Genomic DNA, 13,017 nt, shown 5'->3' with positions numbered 1-13,017 from the left:
TCGCAATATTTTCTTTTTTTTTAAGTTTTCTTCCTCACAGAGCGAGATGACGGGTTCAATCTTGTAGGAGTGCTTGGTGTTGCACCATGGGACGACACGACAGTACTACTGCTGCTTGTTGGTACATGTTCAGAGACCGGCATGTGATCGGTATGGGCCGACTGCGGGTTGAAACACGATTGGCCGTTGATCCCCGGACTTGTGGAGTTGGCGCATTTAGGCTTAATACCCGTTAAAACACGCTCAGCGGTAGACTCGGGAATAAGATAATACGTGCGCATTATCCAAATAATTTTCCGATCAAGGAAGCGGCAATAGGTAATATAGCAGCTAATATATTACCACCCCGTCTCGATGTCAATATAAGTCTTTTCTTATGGAGAGGATTTTTCTTTCTAGCTATGGCACGTATGTCTTCCCGATAGTTACGTAATTTCTTGATAACTTTGTTATTGAGTAAGGTGCTTCTTTAACAAATTGGAAAATATTTCAGATATACAGTTCAATTGTTCTCGAGCTGCTTGCTTAATAGCACGGTTTCTATCTTTTACTTTTAATTTCTTCAAAAGTAAGACAAAGTTTTTGTGTGCACTGAGGAGTGGTGTCTTTTTACACATTTTCTACAATATTATTAGCGTCAATCCAGCTGTTGAATGAAATAGGGTATCCCAACCACGATACAATATACTGTTTTTTTTCCTTTAATTTTTCGTAATATCGTATGACTCGGGCAGAGCGCTTAAGACGAGCTCTGGCGCGTAGAATATCCCCTATATTGGTTCTCCAGACAAATCTTCAAAAAGGTAAGTTCTTGGGCAATTCTTGTGTTTAATTGATTTTATACGAAAAAGCTCGTGAGTATTTTGCTGCGTGTATCCTTTATGGAATACAGAGGAACGAGCACTTCCAACAAGGCGAACTATTTCCCCAACTGCCAGTCGAGGACTGATGGAAGACGCTGGTTGCTTCGGGTTTTTATACATTACGTGGAATTGGCGTTTGATTGCAGATGGGTCTTTTAAGTTATGAATATCAATGGGAGTTTGTTTGTTCTTCAGTCCAGAATGGGGCGAGCGGTTGTAGGCATTGACCATGTTTTGCAGCTGATCAATATATCTTGAAGAATTTTGAGACGTGATGAACTTGTAGATGCGTGCTTTCAGTGTACGAATGGCCCGCTCTGCCAAGGCAGCTTTGATCTCACTTGAGTACACACTGTACAGCTTAATGCCCCGGGAACATAAATAGTTTCTTACTTTTCGATTCCAGAATTCTGTGCCCAAGTCGGTGTTTAATCTTCGTAAGCCTTCAGAATCTTTATTTCCACCACTTGTTTAATGGCCACGAGCATCGTATTTGCGTCTTTATTCCGACATGGGACAACTTGCATATATCTAGAAAACACGTCTGTGCATACTAACAAGTAGCCTATGTTAATATTTCCCTTTCTTATATGACTCACGTCTGCTAAATCGGCTAATGATTACTTTGTGTTTTGAGGATATTATCTTTTGCTGGGAATTTTTTTTAGTCTTTAGCTTATGCAATGTGTATGTTTTATTGCTTCTCAAAAAGTTGAATACGTCATCACGTGTTATTGCCGGATTTATACTTTTTACTTTCTCCCATAATTTCGCCTGAGAGCTTAAACCATAGGGTTCGTTATGTTGGGAGTATAGAGCGTAAAGAGTTCCTACTTCCTGGAGTTCACTATTGGAATACGCGTTCATCTGGGGGTTCTCCAACAATGTTTGAGCGAAACTGTAGGAATTAAGGAGTATTTATACCCAAATCATCAAGAAGATATCCATAAGGACGTGAATATACAGCATATTTATATATATCTACAAACTGGTTTGCCTTCACTTTTCCGAATATTTGTCTGCCCAGAGTGTGAATCTGAGATAAATTGCGCTGTCTTAACAAGAGGAAATGAGAACAGTTCAGGCTAATTTTCCTTGCATGCTTTCCACCTATATATAGATTTTGAGTGATAAATATGCATGAAATATTGTTGTGCCGTCCGCGAGTAAAAGCATCAACCACAATTTTGTTCCTTACAGCATCAATGAAAATATCGTCAAGTACATACAATGTCCCTCTCTGATCAAACGTATCCTCGTTGGCAATTGGAAGACGACACTATAACTTTAGGTCCTATTTCTTTATTTCTTTGAAGAAGATGAGACGTTAAGCCACATATGACAATTTTTTAGGACTTTTTATGATACTTCAGTATAAGCTGCTGTACAAGTTCCGATTTTCCGGAGTTGCTATATTCTACAACCATTACGCGCGCAGGGTATTGGAAAATATCAAGGAGATTCTCTGAATATGTCTCAGCCATAGCGGAAACTCTATTAATGATGGTAATTATTAAAGTATGATGCTTATATAGTAAATAATATGTGTGTGTGTGTATGTGTGTGCGTGTGTGTGTGTGTGTGTGTGTGTGCGTGTGTATACAACAAGAACAACAACAACAGCAATTACCCTCACTTTGTGTATGCCCCCCACTTCCGTCACCCTCCGCTGACCGCCCTCTGACCGTCCTACCACCACTCCCCCCCCCCCCACCGCTGACCACCCTCTCTTCCGTCACCCTCCCGCTGACCGTCCTACCCCCACTCCCCGCTCCAGTACCCCCGCTCCCGTACGCTAGCCCGAGAGGGGGAGGGGGGGTGGGGGGGGTATGTAAAAAAAAGTGAAAGATGGGTGGGGAGGGGTTCCACCAGCTACCCCCTCTTCCGTCACCCCCCCGCCTCCCACTTCCGTGCCCCCCCCCCACACTCAGCTACCCCCAGTTCCGTACATTTGTTACTACTCACGTTCTTTCTCTACTCTTCATCCTGAAAAGCCTTGGTTTAATCATGCTTGTTCTCGTGCTATTAAAGATAGAGAGGCAGCTCACAAGAGGTTCCAGAGCCTTCGCACTCCTACTAATCACGAATTTTACATTTCAGCCCGGATTCGTGCCAAATCTATTCTCCGACTTATCAAAACCTCTTTCATCAACAGAAAATGTCAACACCTTGCTTTTTCTAATTATTTCCGTGACTTCTGGCACTTAAACAAAAATATCTCCTCCAATTTCACTTCTTCCTCTTTCCCTTCGCTCCTTAATCCTGACGGCAGCACTGCCGTCTCATCTGACTCTTCGCTCAAACTTTCTGTAAGAACTCCACCCTGGCCGATTCTAGGGATATTCCTCCTACTCATCCCTCCTCTGACTCCTTTAAGCCTGCTATTAAGATTTTTCATAATGATGTTTTATATGCCCTCTCTGGCCTCAACTCTCAGAAGGCTTATGGACCTGATGGAGTGCCTCCTATTGTCCTTAAAAACTGTGCGTCCGTGCTGACACCCTGCCTGGTCAAACTCTTTCGTCTCTGCCTATCAACATCTAACTTTCCTTCCTGCTGGAAGTATGCCTTTGTACAGCCTGTGCCATAGAAGGGTGACCTCTCCAATCCCTCAAACTACCGCCCTATAGCTTTACTTTCTTGTCTATCTAAAGCTTTTGAATCAATCCTTAACCGGAAGATTCAAAGGCACCTTTCCATTTCTGAACGCCAGCATGGGGTCCGCAAGGGGCGTTCTACTGGCGATCTTCTTGCTCTCTTAACTGACTCTTGATCATCCTCTCTTAGCCGTTTCGGTGAAACTTACTCAGTTGCGCTAGACATATCGAAAGCCTTCGATAGAGTCTGGCACAAGTCTTTGCTTTCTAAACTGCCCTCTTTCAGATTATGTCCCTCTCTCTGTTCCTTTATCTCCAGTTTCCCTTCCGGCCGTTCTATCTATGCGGTGGTAGACGGTCACTGTTCTTTCCCTAAACCTATCAACAGTGGTGTTCCACAGGGCTCTGTCCTATCACCCACTCTCTTCCTGTTATTCATCAATGATCTTCTTTCCATAACAAACTGTCCTGTCCACTCATACGTCGACGACTCGACTTTGCATTATTCAACTTCTTTCAATAGAAGGCCATCCCAACATGAAGTACACGACTCCAAACTGGAGGCTGCAGAACGCTTAACCTCAGGCCATGCTATCATTTCCGATTGGGGTAGAAGGAACCTTGTGTTCTTCAATGCCTCAAAAACTCAATTTCTCCACCTATCAACTCGACACAATCTTCCGAACACCTATCCCCTATTCTTCGACAACACTCAGCTGTCGCCTTCTTCAACAATAGATATCCTCTGTCTATCCTTGACTCAAAATCTCAACTGGAAACTTCATCTATCCTCTCTCGCTAAATCAGCTTCCTCGAGGTAGGGCGTTCTGTATCGTCTCCGAAAGTTCTTCTCCCCCGCACAGTTGCTATCCATATACAGTAGCCTTGTCCGCCCTCGTGTGGAGTATGCATCTCACGTGTGGGGGGGCTCCACTCACACATCTCTTCTGGACAGAGTGGAGTCTAAGGCTCTTCGTCTCATCAGCTCTCCTCCTCTTCATAGTCTTCTACCTCTTAAATTCCGTCGTGATGTTGCCTCTATTTATATCTTCTATCGCTGTTTTCACGCTGACTGCTCTTCTGAATTTGCTAACTGCATGCCTCCCCCCTTCCCGCGGCCCCGCTGCACACGACTTTCTACTCATGCTCATCCCTATACTGTCCAAACCCCCTATGCAAGAGTTAACCAGCATCTTCACTCTTTCATCCCTCACGCTGGTAAACTCTGGAACAGCCTTCCTTCATCTGTATTTTCTCCTGCCTACGACTTGAACTCTTTAAAGAGGAGGGTGTCAGGACACCTCTCCTCCCGAAATTGACCTCTCTTTCGGCCACCTCTTTTGATTCTTTTTTTAGGAGCAGGCATAGCGGACTTTTTTTTTATTATTGTTTCCTTTTTTGGGGCCCTTGAGCTGTCTCCTTTATTGAAAAAAAAAATAATATATATATATATATATATATATATATATATATATATATATATATATATATATATATATATATATATATATATATATATATATATATATATATATATATATATATATATATATATATATATATATATATATATATATATATATATATATATATATATATATATATATATATATATATATATATATGTATATATATATATATATATATATATATATATATATATATATATATATTTTTTTTTTTTTTTTTTTTAGGTTGAGTGGGTATTGCGCCGGTAGGCAACTTCCCGGTGGGGCGTGATGGTCGGCCCAAGGCTTCTTCCAGGTAGGGCCTGATGGTCGGCCCAGCCCGTTCTGGCGCAGGCTAGTGTTTATAGTAGCGCCATCTTGCATATATATATATATATATATATATATATATATATATATATATATATATATATATATATATATATATATATATATATATATATATATATATAAGTACTATGTGAAATGATGTGAAAGTCCTCGCAGACTCCCTCGAGCGATCACTTAGCATCCTACAGGATTTTTTAAAGTAGGCGAGGGGTTAGTGCCTGTCGTCAGTGGCTATGCATCGCAGACTGGGACTAGGGGGCGCAGGAATGATCGAAAGGATATAAGAAAGGATGGGCTGACGGCTTATTACACCAACTGTAGGAGTCTCAGGAACAAGATAGATCTACTGAGGGGGAAAGCATGTGTCGAGAAATTCGACATTATAGCTATCACGGAAACATGGGTGGATACTGCAAACAAAAACCTCATGTCGGAGTATGAAATAGATGGTTATCAGATGTTTCACAAAGATAGAAAGGGAAGAAGGGGAGCGGGGGAGCCATTTTATGTTAAAGACACAATTAAATGTTCCGCTAACAACTCTGTTCAAACAAATGGCGACTCAGAATCAGTTTGGGTGGGCGTTCACAAAGGGAAAGACAAACTAATTCTAGAAGTTCTGTATAGGCCACCTAACCTTAGCAGGCAGGACACTGATATATTACTCCAAGAGGTAGGCAGGGCTAGCAGGGCCAAAATGTCAGCATAATGTGGGGTTTTAACTATAGGAATATAGACTGGGAAGGCGTGGTGGGTGATCTAGAATCTGAGAATGTTCTGAAAGTAATACAAGCTAATTTTCTCAAGCAGACTGTAAATGAACCCACCAGGGATAACAGCATTCTAGATTTGGTCTTAACTAACACCAAGAATATGATCAGCAAGATGTTGGGGGAGAATTAGGTGGCAGTGATCACAAGAAAATTAGGTTTAAATTAGACTCGGCGGTGACCCATGAACTCAACCCTGTATTGGTGCCTGACTTTAGAAGAGCTGATTATGAGGGGCTCAGAAGACACCTTGAGGAGGTAAATTGGGGAACCTTAGGGCTGGATGAGGGCTAGATCTCAGGCCTGGAACCGGAAAGACAGGGGAACCATGTAGAAATGACCTACAATAATTTAGAGTAATTGCAGAGGGTCAGAGACAGCATATCCCTTACCAAGCACGTAGGAAGGAAAATAACGACCCCAAATGGATGACCCGCAGACTCAAGCATGAGATTGGTTTGAAGTGAGGAATTTATAGGAAAATAAAGAACGGAGAAACCCACCTCAGGGGTAGGTATGTTGAACTCGCCAGGTCGGTAAAAAAGAACACCCGCCTAGCAAAACTAAATTATGAGATTAGGGTAGCCAACGCGGCCAAGAGCGATCCCAAGGGCTTCTTCAAATTGTACAGAACGAAAACAAGGGACAGAATTGGACCGTTGAAAACAAAAACGGGTGAGATCGTTTAGAATGGAGAAGATATGAGTCAAATGATGAATGACTATTTCCTCTCGGTTTTCAAGCAGGAAAATCTAACAACCATTCCGGGGAGAGCTCAGGTATATGAGGGCGAAGAGAACAAGTTGAGGGATGTGATCATCACTAGGCAAGTAGTCAAGGATGAGATTAGTAGGTTGAAGAAAAACAAATCGCCGGGCCCAGACGAATTATTCCCAATGGTTCTGAAAGAGTGAAAGGAGGTCCTTAGTGGCCCACTTACCGATATCTTTAAGATGTCGGTAAATTCTGGGTATGTGCCCAATCAATGGAAAGAAGCTAATGTGACGCCGATTTACAAAAAGGGAGACAAATCAGCCACCTCAAATTATCGCCTTAACATCAGTTGTAGGAAAGATGTTGGAGTCAATTATAGCCGGGAGCATTCGGGACCATCTAGAAAAGCATAATTTAATTCATGATTCACAGCATGGGTTCACAGAGGGTAGGTCTTGCCTTACTAACCTGTTGTCCTACACTGAAGTAATCGAGGCGGTTGACCGAGATGAAAACTATGACATATTATATCTAAATTTCAGTAAAGCGTTCGACAAAGTCCCTCATCACCGGGCATGACTAAAATTACAGGCTCACGGCGTAGATGGGAAAGTTTAGAACTGGATCAGGGCGTGGCTTAGTGGTAGGAAGCAGATAGTGCAAATCAATGGTAAAAAATATGAATGGGGCAGTGTTATGAGTGGAGTCCCACAAGGGTCGGTGCTGGGTCCTCTGCTTTTTATTATTTACATCAATGACTTGGACACGGGAATTAGTAGTGATGTCAGCAAGTTCGCAGATGATACCAAGATCGGTAGAGTAATCCAATCAGACAGGGACGCTAGCGTTCTCCAGGATGAGCTTGACAGACTATATGATTGGGCGGGGAAGTGGCAGATGGAATTTAATGTCGGGAAGTGTAGGCAGGAATAACCCCTCACACATTTACTCCTTAAATGATACTCCTCTAAGCAGTTCTGGGAGTGAGCGAGACTTAGGAGTCCTAGTGAGCGCTGACCTCCTACCTAGGGCTCAATGCATTCAGGCTAAAAGTCGAGCAAACAGAGTTCTGGGTTTCATCTCAAGGAGCTGACTGCTCTTCTGAACTTGCTAACTGCCCCCCCCCTCCCCCGGCCCCCTCGACTCCTCTCATTTCTACTCCATCCCTCCCCCACCCCCCTTATAAACCTTATATGCAAGAGTTCACTTTCTTTTCTCACTCATTGGTACTCATCTGGAAACTCTGTCCTCTTTCCTCATCTGTCTTTCCTCCTGCCTGCTCTTTGAACTTCAAGGAGAGGGAGGTATCAGGACTTCTCCTTCCGACTTTCTTATCTTTCGGCCAATTCTTTTTTTTTTTTTTTTAGCAGCAGGTTTTATTTTTTTTTTTTTAATGTTTTTTTTTTTTTTCTGTGTCTCCTTTGCTGTAAAAAAAAAAAAAATATAGGAGCGCTTAAGTCATCCTCAAACTTTACATAGCACTAGTTAGACCTCATCTCGATTATGCAGTTCAGTTCTGGTCCCCCTACTATAGAATGGATATCAAGATGTTAGAATCTGTACAGAGGAGGATGACAAAGATGGTTCAGGGGGTGAGAAACTTACCTTATGAAGACAGACTGAAGCATTTAACCCGGTAGCAGCGACGGGCCATATTTGTGGCTTTACTGTGTAGCAGCGACGGGCCAAATTTGTGGCTTTACTGTGTAGCAGCGACGGGCCAAATTTGTGGCTTTACTGTGTAGCAGCGACGGGCCAAATTTGTGGCTTTACCGTGTAGCAGCGACGGGTCAAATTTGTGTCATGATATAAACCCCAAAAAATAGATGATACATAATCTGATCACAAACGCTTTGATATGTGTTATGAAATGGTTTGTGTGAGTGATGATTTTTTCTCATTTTTCTCGCTTAGAGGGACCATTAAGAAATATGATCCCCGCTGCTACCGGGGTAGCTATCAACACTCTCTAGAAAGGCGAAGGTTGCGAGGAGACTTGATCGAAGTCTATAAATGGATGAAGGGCTTTAATAAAGGGAATGTCAATAAGATTTTGATGGTAAAAGAGTAGGACGCGTGGCAATGGTTCTAAGTTAGACACATTCAGATTCAACAGACATAGTCAAGAATTGGTTAACCAATAGAGTGGTGGACGAGTGGAACAGGCTTGGGAGCCATGTTGTGGGTGCCAATACCATAGATACATTCAAGAAGAGGTTAGATAAAGCCATGGATGGTGAGGTAAGGTGGGGTTGAATGTACAGGAGCTGCCATGTATAGGCCAACCGGCCTCTTGCAGACTTCTTACGTTTTAATGTTCTTCTTATATCTATCTATCTATCTATCTATCTATCTATCTATCTATATATATATATATATATATATATATATATATATATATATATATATATATATATATATACGAACATAAGAACATAAGAACGCAGGAGACTACAAGAGGCCGGTAGGCCTGTACGAGGCAGCTCCTTTGACCCTAAGCCCCGTGTATCTATCTATCTATATGTCTATCTATCTATATCTATCTATATCTATATATATATATATATATATATATATATATATATATATATATATATATATATATATTTATATATATATATATATATATATATATATATATATATATATATATATATATATATATATATATATATATATATATATATATATATATATATATATATATATATATATATATATATATATATATATATATATATATATATATATATATATATATATATATATATATATATATATATATATATATATATATATATATATATATTAATCTTCGTTCCTTCAAAAAGCCATTTCGGAACGCACCCAGAGAGAAAACGCTAATAGGACAGTTCACGGCTCGAACCCATAAATCCTCAGCACCGACCCAACAACAAATGGTAATATCAACAACGATAAACTGCGACACAGCACCCTGTTATCACAACTCTCTCCCCGCTGCCCCAGACGCTCCGGTGTGTGCCGGGACGGGGCGGGAGAGGACCAAGGGGGTGGCCCGCGGCTCCACAGCGTCCATCAAGTGCCTGGTGGAGGCAGAGCCCGCTGAGGACATCACGTGGTCGTGGGTCAGGAAGGGAGTGGACGGCACGATGGAGGAGCTGCCCAACGAGGATGTGCGGGTCGATGGCTTGTCCTCCAGCATCATCGTCACGCCCACCACGCCCGAAGACTATGGACGCTTCCTCTGCCACGCCGCCAACAGCATTGGGCGGCAGCGCGAGGCCTGTGTGATGACCCTTGTTCCCGTGGGGCCGCCAGACACGCCCACAAACTGCTCTGTGTCCCCGGCAGACCCCAGCACGGTGCACGCCAGCCCCACCACCGCCGCCCTCACGGTCACCTGCCTCGAGGGCTTTGACGGCGGCCTCCCGCAGTACTTCACGCTGGAGACGTGGCAGGACAACGATCTCGTCGCCAACATGACCAGGTGAGAACGACACACCTGGCTCACTTCACACCTCAGGCGATCACAGCATGGAAAGAATCACTATAAAGGGTTGCTTATATATACTTATTTTTTTTTTACCCTAGCATCTGTCCTTACAGTGTATTTTATTACGAAGTAAATAATAGGGAGCAAACGCCCGGGGGCGGGTCGTTTCACTCACTCGCCATCCATACTTCAGGCGGTTCTCCCGAGCAAGCTCACATGCAGTTGCCCCGTCCATCCCAAGTCCCTCTAGGCAGGATCGGCTGACTTGCCCCAGCCATGAGTTACTAGGGCGTCCCCTTGGTCTCTTCCACTCAGGGTTGTTTCTTACAGAAACAACCGTGTGAGAAGAATCGACGTCCGGGGACCGCGCCATGAGCCCAAATAACCGGAGTTTGAGCTCACGGACTAAGCTGGTAACAGGCTTTGCTTCAGTTTCACGGAGTAGCCGCTGGTTCGACACAAAGTCATCACAGAGATACTCCATGATCCTGCGAAGGCACTTGGTACCAAAGGCATTGACACGCCTCTCCAAGTTGTTATTCAGTGCCAATGTCTCACAGCCATACAATAAGACAATGAGCACAAGCGATTACAAGATTCGAATGTTTGTCCGCCTGCATAGATATCGACAGCCATATACTCGTATTGAACGAGTCAATACCACCGTGGGCCAGCCCAATCCGTTGAGTGAATTCCTGGTGATACCTACAATTGCTATGCACTACGCTACAAAGATATGTGAAGCTTTTGGTGGTTTCGACAGCCTCACCACATGCATGGGCAGACTGAACTGTGTCATCCAGCAAGCCTTCAAGTGACTGGACCTTGGTTTTGGATCAGGACACCTTCAGTTCCAGAGGCTTCGCCTCCTCATGCTGCACTTCGAAAGCCATTACCAGGACCTCCAACGATTTTGCGAGGAGTACAGCATCATCAGCAAAAACAAAATCAGTTATGTCCCCAACAGATGCTCCACAACGAATTTGATCAACATCTTTGCCCAATACTTAGTCCATGCAAATGTTGAAAAGGGATGGCGCAAGGACGCACCCTTGCTTCACTCCTGAATTAACAGGAAAGAAGCCGGAAATGCCTTCATAGAACTCGAAGTTCCAAAGTAAAAGCCAGTCATCAGGTCAATAATCATTGCAGGAATCCCACGGATCCGCAGAATGTCCCAAAGCGCCTCACGATCGACATAAGCTGCGAGCAATATCTATCGAAATTCACGTCGACATTCCACGAGGACGCGGGGTGCTAGGATCCCGTCAATTGTTGACTTACCGGGCGTGAGCCCAGATTGCTCAGGTCTCTGAAACTATAGCAAATGAGATCGAATTCGCATCAGCAGCAGATGAGCGATCACTTTGCCCGGCACACTAAGTAGTGTAATACCACGGTAATTGTTGCATTCCTGTTGGTCCCCTTCCCCTTTCAATATAGGGACAATCAACCCCCTTTTCCAGTCAAGAGGAATGGCACCGGACTGCCACACAGCAAACAGCACCGCATGCAAACCACGGATCATAGCTTCACCCCCAGCCTTCAACAACTCTGCGTTCATATCACAGATCCCAACTGCCTTTCCACACTTCAACTTCCTCACAAACTCTCATTTCCGCAAGAGAGGGTGGAGTTTCGTCTATTAATGGACCAGCAGCCGCAAACTGCAACCCAGCCAAAGGGAGCTATCCGCTTGGGGGCTCTGCTGTGTACTGCTGCCCAAAGTATTCGGCCCAACGAATCCAGTACCCAGCCGCATATGATTCTATCTACCCATCAACTGTTCGGATAGTACTCATCTGACACGTGGATTTGGAGTGGAGCTTCATCAGAGCTTGAAAGGCAGGTCTAAGGTCTTTTCCATTTAAACAACCCTCGACATCCTCAGCGAGATCTCTGACGTACCTCTCCTTATCCCTCCTCAGAATGATTTTAGTCCTTCGTGACAGAGTCCTGTATCACTCCGAGTCCCTACCCAGCCTGGCAGCATGACTCTCCTCTAATTTATCCAGTGTCTCCTTTGAGGCAAGGCAACTCTTAGACATGGGGGGCTCTCCAGTGCACTCCTCGGCAGCTCTGAGAGTTTCGCGTTTAATAGTATCCCACTACTCTCCAGGGTCCTCCAAAGCACCAAGCACTTCAAACCGATTTGAGACTGCAACTAGCGCACGCCTGGTCCCTCAGTTTCTCAAGATGGATCCTTAGGAGGTGGCATCTTGAGAATTTTTTTCGATCTGATGCGTATCCTCAGTTTTGCAACAAGTCTGTGGTCGGTATTAAATAACTCATCACTTTTGAAATTCCTACAGTTCTGGAGGGTCTTGCAACGAGCACTAACAAGGATGTGATCGATCTCCTTCACCACATCGCCAGCATTGCTATACCAAGTCCAGCGGCAAGGTTCCCATCTCTGGAACCAGGAACCAGCAATCCTCAACCTTCTGGACTTTGCGAAGCTCAAAAGGAGTGAACTGTTTACGTTTCTGGTGCCAGACCCGTTGGGACCAACATATAACTCGTAGCCATCTCTCTCTGTGCCAATAACTGCATCGAAGTCGCCCCAAGACAATGAGTGTGTCGCGTGGGGGCCACTGGTCAACTATAGAGTCTATCTTGGCGTAATAGATCTCGTTCTCCAAGTCCCCATATCTCGGTAGGGGCGCACACTGCAATTAGAGTTATGAAGCCCAAGGTGTGCCTCAACCTCACTAGCATCATACGCTCATCAACCGGAGTAACCCCAACGACAGAAGACTGCCACTCCCTTACAAAGAGCACCATCACTCTGGCCTGACC

General features: G+C 43.8%; 1 protein-coding gene across 1 annotated transcript in view; it reads left to right on the top strand.

The window, feature by feature from the left end:
• Positions 1–13,017, top strand: part of LOC127006883 (uncharacterized) — a 97,284-nt gene that overhangs the window by 72,681 nt on the left and 11,586 nt on the right. The window contains exon 7 of the mRNA XM_050877216.1: positions 9,732–10,212. Coding sequence (XP_050733173.1) covers positions 9,732–10,212 — 481 coding nt within the window. The remainder of the gene's footprint in view (positions 1–9,731; positions 10,213–13,017) is intronic.

This window comes from Eriocheir sinensis, chromosome 34, assembly GCF_024679095.1.
Source record: "Eriocheir sinensis breed Jianghai 21 chromosome 34, ASM2467909v1, whole genome shotgun sequence".
In the NCBI taxonomy this organism is placed as follows: domain Eukaryota; kingdom Metazoa; phylum Arthropoda; class Malacostraca; order Decapoda; family Varunidae; genus Eriocheir; species Eriocheir sinensis.
The sequence above is the reverse complement of the archived record's forward strand: the minus strand, read 5'-3'. Positions and strand labels throughout refer to the sequence as shown.